Source organism: Amblyraja radiata, chromosome 6 (genome assembly GCF_010909765.2).
Source record: "Amblyraja radiata isolate CabotCenter1 chromosome 6, sAmbRad1.1.pri, whole genome shotgun sequence".
NCBI classification, from domain to species: domain Eukaryota; kingdom Metazoa; phylum Chordata; class Chondrichthyes; order Rajiformes; family Rajidae; genus Amblyraja; species Amblyraja radiata.
The window spans coordinates 8,119,124-8,132,188 of NC_045961.1; the positions used below are offsets into that span (position 1 = coordinate 8,119,124).

Sequence of the window (13,065 nt, forward strand, 5' to 3'; positions counted from 1 at the left end):
TGTGTAACTGTGTGTGTAACTGTGTGTGTAACTGTGTGTAACTGTGTGTGTAATTGTGTGTGTGTGTGTATGTAAGTGTGTGTAACTGTGTATGTAAGTGTGTGAGTGTGTGTAACTGTGTGTGTAACTGTAGACAATAGGTGGAGAAGTCGGCCATTCGGCCCTTCGAGCCAGCACCGCCATTCAATGTGATCATGGCTGATCATCCACAATCAGTACCCCGTTCCTACCTTCTCCCCATATCCCCGGACTCCGCTATTTTTAAGGGACCTATCTAGCTCTTTCTTGAAAGCATCCAGAGAACCTGCCTCCACCACCCTCTGAGGCAGAGAATTCCACAGACTTACCACTCTCTGTGAGAAAAAAGTGTTTCCTCGTCTACGTTCTAAATGGCTTACCCCTTATTCTTAAACTGTGGCCCCTGGTTCTCGGACTCCCCCAACATTGGGAACATGTTTCCTGCCTCTAGCGTGTCCAAGCCCTTAACAATCTTATATGTTTCAATGAGATATCCTCTCATCCTTCTAAACTCCAGAGTGTACAAGCCCAGCTGCTCCATTCAAGTTCAAGTTCAAGTTCAAGTGAGTTTATTGTCATGTGTCCCTGTATAGGGCAATGAAATTCTTGCTTTGCTTAAGCACACAGAAAATAGTAGGCATTTACTACAAAACAGATAAATTCTCTCAGGATATGACAGTCCCGCCATCCCGGGAATTAATCTTGTAAACCTACGCTGCACTCCCTCAATAGCAAGAATGTTCTTCCTCAAATTAGGGGATCAAAACTGCACACAATACTCCAGGTGTGGTCGCATTAGGGCCCTGTACAACTGCAGAAGGACCTCTTTGCTCCTATATTCGATTCCTCTTGTTATAAAGGCCAACATGCCATTCGCTTTCTTCACTGCCTGCTGTACCTGCATGCTTACTTTCATAGACTGATGAACAAGGACCACCAGATCCCGTTGTACTTCTCCTTTTCCCAACTTGACGCCATTTAGACAGTAATCTGCCTTCCTGTTTTTGCTACCAAAGTGGATAACCTTACATTTATCCGCATTAAACTTCATCTGCCATGCATCTGCCCACTCCCCCAACCTGTCCAAGTCACCCTGCATTCTCATAGCATCCTCCTCACAGTTCACATTGCCACCCAGCTTTGTGTTTGTATATGTAACTATGCACGTGTGGGGGTCCTTCTTCAGGCAGGTGTTGCCTGGTCCGCCGAGTGTCTTTTTTTGGTTGTAAACCAACACCTGCAATTCCTTGCGTCTCCAACCTACAAGTCTTTAGGATGTGGGAGGAACCCGGAGAAAACCCACAAGGTCCCCAGTGCAAACTCCAACACCCAGACAGCACCCGAGGTCGGGATCAAACCCGGATCTCTGGCGCTGTGAGGCAGCACTGCTACCCGCTGCGCCACCGCGATTATGCCCTCAACGATACATGCCAAACATGGCAGAGATTTGTTGCAATCGCTCCTGCAGAACAATAAATGCGACAATCACAGCCAGATTGCAACACATGCATTGTGTTAAGGTGCGCGGTGTGCAGATGGACTTTGTACCCACTCTGATTAAGGCTGACATCTCAGTGCATTCAAGCTACTCCCCACCAGTGTCAGAATGCATGTCGATTTTGCTCCGTTAAGAATCCCATTTCGTCGCCGGCTGCAGACCCTGGTCGTTCTACAGTGGGTCTTCTCCTTCCTTGTACTTGGTAAGTGGCTCCGAACTTTCACCTGGATAAAATCACGAGAGGGGGGAGGGGGGAATAGCTCGGGTAGACGCACTTGGCTACAGTCCCTTGCCCAGAGTAGGAGAGCTGAGCACCAGAGGAGACCCTTCCTCAGACCCAAAACGTGCCCCATCTACGCAATCCCAACACGACCCTCGGCCCACTGAGTCCAGGCTGACCAGCGAGCCTAAAAGTGTCCCGTTTAAGAAAGAACTGCAGATGCTGGATAAATGGAAGGTAGACAAAAATGCTGGAGAAACTCAGCGGGTGAGGCAGCATCTATGGAGCAAAGGAAATAGGCAACGTTTCCGAAACGTCACCTATTCCTTCGCTCCATAGATGCTGCCTCACCCGCTGAGTTTCTCCAGCAATTTTTCTCCACCAGAGGATAGATTGTAGGTTTAAGGTGAGGGGGGAAAGATTTAAAAGGGAACCTGAGGGGGAACCTTTTCACTTAAAGGGTGCTGGATGCATGAGTCGAGCTGCCAGAGGAGGGAGATGAGGCAGGGACTATAAATTTAAAAGACATCTGACAATAGACAACGGGTGCAGGAGGAGGCCATTCGGCCCTTCGAGCCAGCACCGCCATTCACTGTGATCATGGCTGATCATCCACAATCAGTACCCCGTCCCTGCCTTCTCCCCATATCCCCTGACTCCGCTATCTACTAGAGCCCTATCTGGCTCTCTCTTGAAAGTCATGGATCAGGTCTTGGACAGGAAAGGTTTAGAGGGCCATGTACCAAATGCAGGCAGGTGGGACCAGTGTAGATGGGGCATCTTGGTCAGCGTGGGTAAGTCAATAGACTATAGACAATAGGTGCAGGAGTAGGCCATTCGGCCCTTCGAGCCATTCAATGTGATCATGGCTGATCACTCCAATCAGTACCTCGTTCCTGCCTTCTCCCCATATCCCCTGACTCAGCTATCTTTAAGAGCCCTATCTAGCTCTCTCTTGAAAGTATCCAGAGAACCGGCCTCCACCGCCCTCTGAGGCAGAGAATTCCACAGACTCACCGCTCTCTGTGAGAAAAAGTCAGACTGAAGGACCTGTTTCTGTTCCTTATGACGGACTCTATGACACATTGCCATTCAAAAGACAATGTAAATAGTCCAGGCCGACCAGCGATCCCCGCACACTAACACTATCCTACACACACCGGGGACAATTTACAATTGTATCAATGCAATTAACCTGCAAACCTGCACGTCTTTGGAGTGTGGGAGGAAATCGGAGCACACCCGGAGAAAACCCACACAGGTCACGGGGAGAACATGCAAACTCCGTCCAGACAGCACCCGTACCGTAGTGCTGGATCCAACCCGGGTCTCTGGCGCTGTGAGGCAGCAACTCCACCGTGCCGACCCTGTGCGTCTACCCGATCTATTCCCCTCATGATTTTGTACACCTCTATAAGATCGCCCCTCGTCCCCCTGCGCTCCTTTGCTGGAGGTTCCAGCATTATTTGCAGATTAATTGTTGCGTCTGAAGTGCTTGAGTTTGCAAAATGATTGTTAAAGACAACGACACCTCCTCAAAAATGTACTTTAACCCAAGAGTCATAAAGTCAGGAGCATTTAAATTGCCAATCCCACCAGGAAACGCTGACCTGATATAAGTCTATGAAATTACAAGAGGCTCACATAGTATAGAGTGTCAGAACTTTGTTCCCCCTGGACTTGAAATGCCAAAGACGTTCACTCTGGCAATGGATGAGACCCAGGACAGAGAGGTCGGATTGGGAATGGGAGGGGGAGTTGAAGTGCTGAGCCACCGGGAGTTCAGGTAGGTTATTGCGGACTGAGCGGAGGTGTTCGGCGAAACGATCGCCCAACCTCCGCATAGTCTCCCCGATGTAAATCAGCTGACATCTAGAGCAGCGGATGCAGTAGATGAGGTTGGAGGAGATACAGGTGTGCGGACTGAGCGGAGGTGTTCGGCCCAAGCAGTCATTCCAGGTGTGACAAAGGTTCACCTGTATCTCCTCCAACCTCATCTACTGCATCCGCTGCTCTAGATGTCAGCTGATTTACATCGGGGGGGACTAAGCAGAGGTTGGGCGATCGTTTCGCCGAACACCTCCGCTCAGTCCGCAATAACCTACCTGAACTCCCGATGGCTCAGCACTTCAACTCCCCCTCCCATTCCCAATCCGACCTCTCTGTCCTGGGTCTCCTCCATTGCCAGAGTGAGCAACACCGGAAATTGGAGGAACAGCACCTCATATTCTGCCTGGGTTGCTTGCGTCCGGATGGCATGAACGTTGAATTCTCCCAGTTTTGCTAGCCCTTGCTGTCTCCTCCCCTTCCTTAACCCTCGAGCTGTCTCCTCCCATCCCCCCGCCCTCGGGCTCCTCCTCCTCCCTTTTTCCTTCCTTCTCCCCCCCCACCCCCCATCAGTCTGAAGAAGGGTCGGCTATTTCCTTCGCTCCATAGATGCTGCTGCACCCGCTGAGTTTCTTCAGCATTTTTGTGTACCTATTATCTCAATGGTGTCAGGTTAGGAAAAGGGGAGATGCAACGAGCCCTGGGTGTCTTTGTACACCAGTCACTGAAGTATTTCCTTCGCTCCATAGATGCTGCTGCACCCGCTGAGTTTCTCCAGCTTTTTTGTGTACCTTCGATTTTCCAGCATCTGCAGTTTCTTCTTAAACACTGAAAGTAAACATGCAGGTACAGCAGGCAGTGAAGAAAGCGAATGGCATGTTGGCCTTCATAACAAGAGGATTTGAGTATTGGAGTAAAGAGGTCCTTCGGCAGTTGTATAGGGCTCTGGTGAGACCACACCTGGAGTATTGTGTGTAGTTTGGGTCTCCTAATTTGAGGAAGGACATCCTTGCTATTGAGGCAGTGCAGCGTAGGTTCATGAGATTGATCCCTGGGATGGCGGGACTGTCATATGAGGAAAGATTGAAAAGAGTGGGCTTGTAATCACTGGAATTTAGGATGAGAAGGGATCTTATGGAAACATATAACATTACTAGACTAAGTGGGACCCGTTAGGCTGGTCCCCCAACGCAATATTCCACCTATCCACCAATTCCAATATTGGTGGCCAGTGGGGTGAGGGGGCTTTCTGGAGCGCTAGTATGGGTGTTGTGGGCTGAAGGGACTGGTTTTCAGAGGGCTAGTATGGACATTGTGGGCCGAATGGAATCTTGGGCTGGCGGCTCAGTAACTCAAGTCTGTTGTGCTGGCAGCTCAGTCACTCAAGCTTGTTGTGCTGGCAGCTCACTCACTCATGGCTGGTGGGCTGGCAGTTGACTCACGGCTAATCCTTGAAATTCCATTTCAAGCAGGGTGCAAGGCCACCAAATTCAAATGCAGTTTCATACCACTTCAAGCAGGGTGCAAGGCCAGTAAAGACAGCGAGTCGTGACCTCTCCCTCCTCCATCTTGCACAGACTGATCCACGCCACACTTCTGGGTTTTATAGTCCCTCCCCCCCTCCCACCAGAAGGGGCATGGCCTTCATGGCGTGATTGACAGGAGAGAGAATCTCAACATTTTTTAAACACTAATAACTCTTTTATTTTTATCGATGAGAAAAATCCTCGGCACCTGATGAGCGGCGGGGGACTCTGAGTAAGATGGCCAAAAATCACAGCCGTACGTGATAGTGTTTTTTCTAAAATCAATATAAAGCGCAAACAGGAAGTGGTCAAGATTAGACTTTTAATTATATAGAAGGCAAGGCAACTTTAATTAGGCAAGGCATCTTTAATTAGGCAAGGCAACTTTAATTAGGCAAGGCAACTTTAATTAGGCCACACAGCTTTAGCATTTCCAAACCAAAGGCAACACAGCTTAAGCATTTCCAAACCAAAGGCAACACAGCTTTAGCATTTCCAAACTATATTTTCAAACCACATTAAGGGCACTGACAGGTCAGTAAAACCACTCACAAATTACTAGACATGTGTTCAGTGTTATTCACCGCTCAGACTGAGAGACATAAGATAAGATAAGATAAGATAACCTTTATTGTCATTCAGACCGAAGTCTGAACGAAATTGAAGCAGTCATACATACAATACAATACAATAAAAAACAACAATAAACACATATTAACATCCACCACAGTGAGTCCACCCAACATCTCCTCACTGTGATGGAGGCAAAAGTCTTAGGTCTCCAGTCTCTTCCCTCCCTTCTCCGCTTGCGCTGAGGCGATACCCCCCGTGGCGATGTTAAAAACTGTCCCGCGGCTCAAACACCGCGGCCCGGGTGGTCGAAGCTGCCGCCCACCAGTCCTGCTGACGCAGCCGCTGGCCCACTGCCGAACCCCGGACTCAGGCCACCGCCGCCAGAACACCGTCCAAGCCACCGGAGCACCCGTTCCATCCCCGAGCTGGATCGCCCTCACGTGATTACTGCCACCCGTCTCAGCCTCCGTCCAGGCCCGCCCGACCAGGGCGCCGCTCCTCCCTCGGGCTGGGCCGCCCCGACCGGCTCCGCTCCTCCCTCGGTCTGGGCCGCCCCTACCGGGGCGCCTGCTCCTCCCTCGGGCTGGGCCGCCCCTACTGTGCGCCGCTCCTCCCTCGGGCTGGGCCGCCCCGACCGGGCGCCGCTCCTCCCTCGGGCTGGGCCGCCCCGACTGGGCGCCGCTCCTCCCTTGGGCTGGGCCGCCCCGACTGGGCGCCGCTCCTCCCTCGGGCTGGGAACGCCGTACCTCCACGAGCTCGGCCACTCCGACGGGAGCACCGTTCCTTCCTCGGGCCGGCCGTCCTCACGGGAGCGTCACAGCCCCTCACGGAAGCCCTGTTCCATCCCCAAGCTGGGCCGTCCTCACGGGAGCGAGCCCAGGGTGAGTCCTGGCGGGCTCTGCCTCCTGAGCCTCGAGGTCGCCAGCCCCGCCATTAGGCCTCAGCGCAGACGGAGGCAGAGAAGGGGAATACGACAAAAAGTCGCATTCCCCCGCAGGGAGAGACAGCAAGCCCCGTTTCAAGCCCCGTTTCAACCCACCCCCCCAAAACAGAAACTAAAAACCAAAACTAGATTAACCAAAACGAAAATAAACAACACAAAAAACACAAAACAAACAGGACTGCCGGAGAGCCGCTGCAGCCAGAGCCGCGCCGCCACTAGCACGCCACTACAGAGCCGCGCCGCCACATGAGCCTCTCGCTCCCCCACCGTGCAGAGACTGACCGAGGCACTCAACACTTGCGGGTTTTATAGTCCCTCCGGAAGGGGCGTGGCCTTCAGGGAGAGAATCTCAACATTTCTCTTGCCCTGCGCAGCGGAGGGGGATTCTGAGTAAGATGGCCAAAATTCACAGCCGTAAGTGGCAGCGTTTTTTATAGTCCCTCCCCCTAAAATCAATATACAGAAAAGCAGGAAGTGGTTAAGATCAGACTTTTAGTAATATAGATAAAAGGGCTGGACAAGCTAGTTGCAGGAAAAATGTTCGCATTGTTGGTGGAGTCCAGAACCAGGGGACACAGTCCAAGAATAAAGGGGACGCCATTTAAAACTGAGATGAGAAAAAACTTTTTCACCCAGAGAGTTGTGAATTTGTGGAATTCTCTGCCACATAGGGCAGTGGAGGCCAATTCAGTGGATGAATTTAAAAGAGTTAGGTAGAGCTCTAGGGGCTAGCGGAATCAAGGGATATGGGGAGAAGGCAGGCACAGGTTTCTGATTGTGGATGATCAGTCATGATCACAATGAATGGCGGTGCAGGCTAGAAGGGCCGAATGGCCTCCTCCTGCACCTATTGTCTATGTTTCTATGTATAAGAATGAACTGCAGATGCTGGTTTAAAACCGAAGATAGACACAAAAAGCTGGAGTATCTCAGCGGGACAGGCAGCATCTCTGGAGAGAAGGAATGGGTGACGTTTTGGGTCGAGACCCTGTTACTGACTGAGAGTCGGGGGAGAGGGGAGAGAATCAGAGTCAACCTTTCCCCTGACTCTCAGTCTGAGGAAGGGTCTCGACCTGAAACGACACCCATTCCTTCTCTCCAGAGATGCTGCCTGTCCCGCTGAGTTACTCCGGCATTCTGTATCCCTGCACGACTCTTAAAGAATGTGGGGGGGGGGGGGAAAGCTGTTTACGTATCAATACATGATACATACTGAATATATTAATAGGTATTAATACATAATGAATACATCATACATTATTGTGATAAGTATTATTGTGACAATCCTTCTCCGTGGATTGTCACCTTGTCGTGGTGGAGAAGCTTGTGTGGTCCTGAGATCCTGAGAGCGATGCCGTCTAGAGCTATGCTCCTGGTAGGGCCACCCATGGCGGTAAGGTCGAGGGGGAGGTCTCTGACAAAGAGCCAATCCAACCAAGACCTCAACGGTGGAACAGGTGGAGGACAATGGCTGACCTTAGTGGAGCGTCACAACGGCTGGGAAGGCGGATGAAGGCTGCAGCAGGAAAGAGTCTCCGGTCGTCTTGGACTCCATGCCACTGGATCCTGACCCAGATCTGTCAAGGACCGTGGGGTGGCTGTCTGTGCACCAGTCTCCCCACATTAAACAAAGTCACACACGGGCATCCTCCAACCCTGGAGACACCCATGGTCAGCTATGACCACATGTGGACATGTACATGGATAGGAATGGTTTAGCAGCATGTGGACCAAACACAGGCAGGTGGGACTAGTATAAATGGCCTGGTTCAATAACTTGAATGGCCAGGAAGGAAGGATTGATTACTGAGAGTTTGAGAAAGAACGGCAGATGCTGGTAAAATTGAAGGTGGACAAAAAATGCTGGAGGAACTCAGCGGGTGAGGCAGCTTCTATGGAGAGAAAGAATTGGTGACGTTTCGGGTCGAGACCCTTCTTCAGACTGATGTCAGGGGAGGGACAAAGATAGAATGTAGGCGGAGACAGTAAGAGTAGTGGGAGAACTGGGAAGGGAAGGGGGAGGGGATGGAGAGAGAATGCAAGGGTTACCTGAAGTTAGAGAAGTCAGTGGTAGACAAAAGTGCTGGAGAAACTCAGCGGGTGCAGCAGCATCTATGGAGCGAAGGAAATAGGCGACGTTTTGGGACGAAACCCTTCTTCAGACACTTAGAGAAGTCAGTGTTCATACCGCTGGGGTGTAAGCTGCCCAAGTGAAATATGAGGTGCTGTTCCTCCAATTTGCGCTGGGCCTCACACTGACAGTGGAGGAGGCCCAGGACAGGAAGGTCAGATTGGGAATGGGAGGGGGAGTTGAAGTGATGGGCCACCGGGAGATCAGGTAGGTTAAGACGGACTGAGAGGAGGTGTTGGGCGAAACGATCGCCGAGCCTGAGCTTGGAGATGTTACAGAGAGTGGTGGACATTGCCTGGTCCATCACGGATACTGACCTTCCCCACCATCGAAGGGATCGACAAGACATGCTGGCTCAAAGATTCACCCAATATCATCTGGGACCCACAGCCCTGGCCACGCTCTCGTTTCAATCCTTCCATCAGGATGAAGGTACAGGAGCTTGAGAAACGTGCCCTCCAGGTTCAGCAACAGCTTCTCACCAGCAAGCATCATCATCATCATCATCATCATCATCATCATCATCATCATCATCATCATCATCATCATCATCATCATCAGTAGTCATTGGAAACGAGTATGACTGTCCTCTCCTCTCCATAGGGTCGTCTACCTGTGGGTCTGCAGATGTCTGTAGAGGCCGATCCGCGATCCACACACCTTGGTGCAACGTGGGCAGTGGAGACTGGCGGTGGTTGGTAGTTGTCGAGCCTCCTTCTCTCTCTCCTTACGGTGCTGTCACTTTGTCTCTGTGACACGGCGTAGTTCCATTTCGTGACGTGCAGCTTCTTCCTGCACGGATTTCCTCCAGGAGCGCCTGTCCAGTGCAATGTGCTCCCACTTGCTCGATATGATGTGGAATTTCTTCAGACTGTTCTTGATGTTGTCCTTGAAGTGTTTCTTTGGCCCGCCGGGGGCATGCCGACCTTCCTTCAATTGAGAGTACAGGATCTGTTTAGGGAGAAGTGTGTTGGACATGCGGATGACATGGCCAGTCCATCCAAGTTGGTGCTGCATTATTGTGGTGGTGATGCTGGTCATGTCGGTTTCCTCCAAAACACTGATGTTGGTGCGTTCAGGCTCTTGAACACTGCACAACGCTAAAGGGCCTGTTCCACCAGCATGCGTGATCGCTTGAGGCGTACGGCCTCGTGGGGCCGGTCCCACTTCGATCGGCGAAGGCGTATGGAGTTGTGCGGGGCTGGTCCCGACATCGTGCGGGGCTACAAAAATCTTGCACTGTCCAAAAATCCCGCGTGACAACGGCCTGTCTGCCCGCAGCCGCATTGAGGCCGTACGCAGCGTCTCGACAGGCGTACGCAGCGTCTTGACGTCGTACGCAGCGTCTCGATGGGCGTACGCAGCGTCTCGATGGGCGTACGCAACGTCTCGATGGGCGTACGCAGCGTCTCGACGCCGTGTGCAGCGTCTTGACAGCATACGCCTAGCACGTGGCGTTGCACGATGACATCACCGCCCGGCGTGCCGTTGCGCGATGACGTCACCGCCCGACGCCGTGCGAGGTCCAAATTAAGTCGGCCCGCCTCCTGCCCAGCTGATTGGTGAGTATGATGTCGGGACCAGCCTCGCACAACTCCATACGCCTCCGCGGTTGTAAGTGGGACCGGCCCCGTGAGGCCGTACGCCTCAAGCCACCACGTCTGGTCGCGCTAGACGCATGCAAACGCATGCTGGTGGGACAGGCCCTTAACATCAGCAACTGTGGGACCAGTAGAGTGTCCCTTGTGGCCAGTGTCCGGAGTGCAAGGAACACTCCACCTAGGGGCCGTAGGGGGAGGAGCGGCTCTGGTGACGGGATCTGGGAAGTGGGCAGGGCCGAAGATGTCCTGGCTTGGGTGGCTCCGAGGCCTGGTCAAGCTGGCCATCCGCCAGGCACGGCACCAGGCGGAAGAGGGCTTTGCCCGAGCCACATGGTTGCCCCTTTACCGGGGTTACATCCGCCCGCGCCCGGGTGGTGTTAGAGAGGGACATATTTGTTACGGACGCAGATGAGGAAACACTTTTTCTCACAGAGAGAGTTGTGAATCTGTGGAATTCTCTGCCTCAGAGGGCGGTGGAGGTCGGTTCTCTGGATACTTTCACGAGAGAGCTAGATAGGGCTCTTAAAGATAGCGGAGTCAGGGGATGTGGGGAGAAGGCAGGAACGGGGTACTGATCGGGGATGATCAGCCATGATCACATTGAATGGCGGTGCTGGCTGGAAGGGCCGAATGGCCTACTCCTGCACCTATTGTCGATTGTAATTATTTAGTATATTTGTTACATGGTTGTTTGGAAATTTAGTGTCTGAATAATTCGGTGATTTTGCAATATGGAAGGTAGACAAAAATGCTGGAGAAACTCAGCGGGTGAGGCAGCATCTATGGAGCGAAGGAATAGGTGACGTTTCGGGTCGAGACCCTTCTTCAGACTAATATGGTGGAGGGATTGTAAGCACGGTTTTGGGTTTTTTGATTTTTGTATCGTGATTGTAATCAAATAAATAATTTTGATTAAAAAAAAAAAAAAAAAATTCAGCGACTGATCTCCTATGGGACAGGCAGCATGTCCTGCGGACCTACTCCAACGTTTCATGCCTATTTTCAGTGTGTCAGAATCGGCAGTTCCATCCAAAACATGATCTTCTACGGACTGTGTCTTTATATAGACAATAGACAATAGGCAATAAGCGCAGGTGTAGGCCATTCGGCCCTTCGAGCCAGCACCGCCATTCAATGTGATCACGGCTGATCATCCCCAATTAGTACCCCGTTCCTGCCTTCTCCTCATATCGCCTGACTCCGCTATCTTCAAGAGCCACATCTAGCTCTCTCTTGAAAGCATCCAGAGAACCGGCCTCCACCTCCCTCTGAGGCAGAGAATTCCACAGACTCACAACTCTCTGTATGAAAAAAGTGTTTCCTCGTCTCCGTTCTAAGAAATATGTACCGTGCACTTTAGTTTCTCCATATTGTGGTTAGCTAGTATTACGGTTCTGAATTTATTGTATTAATGATTGTTATATATTGTGTGTGTTATTGCACTTTTCTAGTCTAGTTTAGAGATACAGCGCGGAAACAGGCCCTTCGGCCCACCTAGTCCGTGCTGACCAGCAATCCCCGCACACTGACACTATCCTACACACACACACTAGGGACAATTTACACACACACACCAAGCCAATTAACCTACAAACCTGCACGTTTTTGGAGTGTGGGAGGAAACCGAAGATCTCGGAGAAAACCCACGCAGATCACGGGGAGAACGTGCAAACTCCGTACAGACAGCGCCCGTGGTCGGGATCGAACCCGGGTCTCCGGCGCTGCAAGTGCTGTAAGGCAGCAACTCTACTGCTGTGCCACCTTGCCGCCTACTTATAAGCCTGTTAAATATAGAACATGGGGCATCTTGCTTAGCACGGGCAAGTCGGGCTGAAGGGCCTCTTTCCACACTGTTTGACTGACTCTACAATTAATTTTAATTCCATTTAAACAGTTGACCATTTCTTTGACGAATATTAAATCAAGCAATCCTACCTCGGCAATAGAACATGTCAGACCACCTCTTGCCCCTCCTTAGACATGATTTCTAATTGTGTTTCTGCACTAATGTGTTATAGACAATAGGTGCAGGAGTAGGCCATTCGGCCCTTCGAGCCATTCAATGTGATTATGGCTGATCATCCCCAATCAGTACCCAGCTCCTGCCTTCACCCCATATTTTTAAGAGCCCTATCTAGCTCTCTCTTGAAAGCATCCAGAGAACCGGCCTCCACCAGGCAGAGAATTCCACAGACTCACCACTCTCTGTGAGAAAAAGTGTTTCCTCGTCTCCGTTCTAAATGGCTTACTCCTTATTCTTAAACTGTGGCCCCTGGTTCTGGACTCCCCCAACATCGGGAACATGTTTCCTGCCTCTAGCATGTCCAACGTGTCTAGCTTCTGTTTCTCCACACTCAATTTTATACATTGCCTTAAATAATGTATGTACAAAGAATGTTTCAGTTTCAGTTCAGTTTATTGTCAAGTCTACCGAGGTACAGTGAAAAGTTCTTTATTGCTTGCGAACCAGTCAGCGGAAAGACTATACATGATTACTTTACAGTGTTTGGATACAAGCACCTTTTCTTTTTCCTCTCCCGTTGTGTATGATGTTTCCATATTGTGTTGTGCTGCAGCAAGCAAGAATCTCATTGTCCTATCTGGGACACATGATAATAAAACACTCCTGACTCTCTTCTCTTGACTCTTGATAAGGTACTAACGTTTAGTGCAAGGTAAAGCCAGCAGAGTCCGATCAAGGATAGTCCGAGGGTCACCAATGAGGTAG

General features: G+C 51.0%; 1 protein-coding gene across 1 annotated transcript in view; it reads left to right on the forward strand.

Moving 5' to 3' along the window:
* Nucleotides 1-1,624: 1,624 nt before the first annotated feature.
* Nucleotides 1,625-13,065, forward strand: part of mogat2 (monoacylglycerol O-acyltransferase 2) — a 40,098-nt gene continuing 28,657 nt past the window's right edge. The window contains exon 1 of the mRNA XM_033022117.1: nt 1,625-1,718. Within this exon, the coding sequence (XP_032878008.1) occupies nt 1,625-1,718 (94 nt within the window). The remainder of the gene's footprint in view (nt 1,719-13,065) is intronic.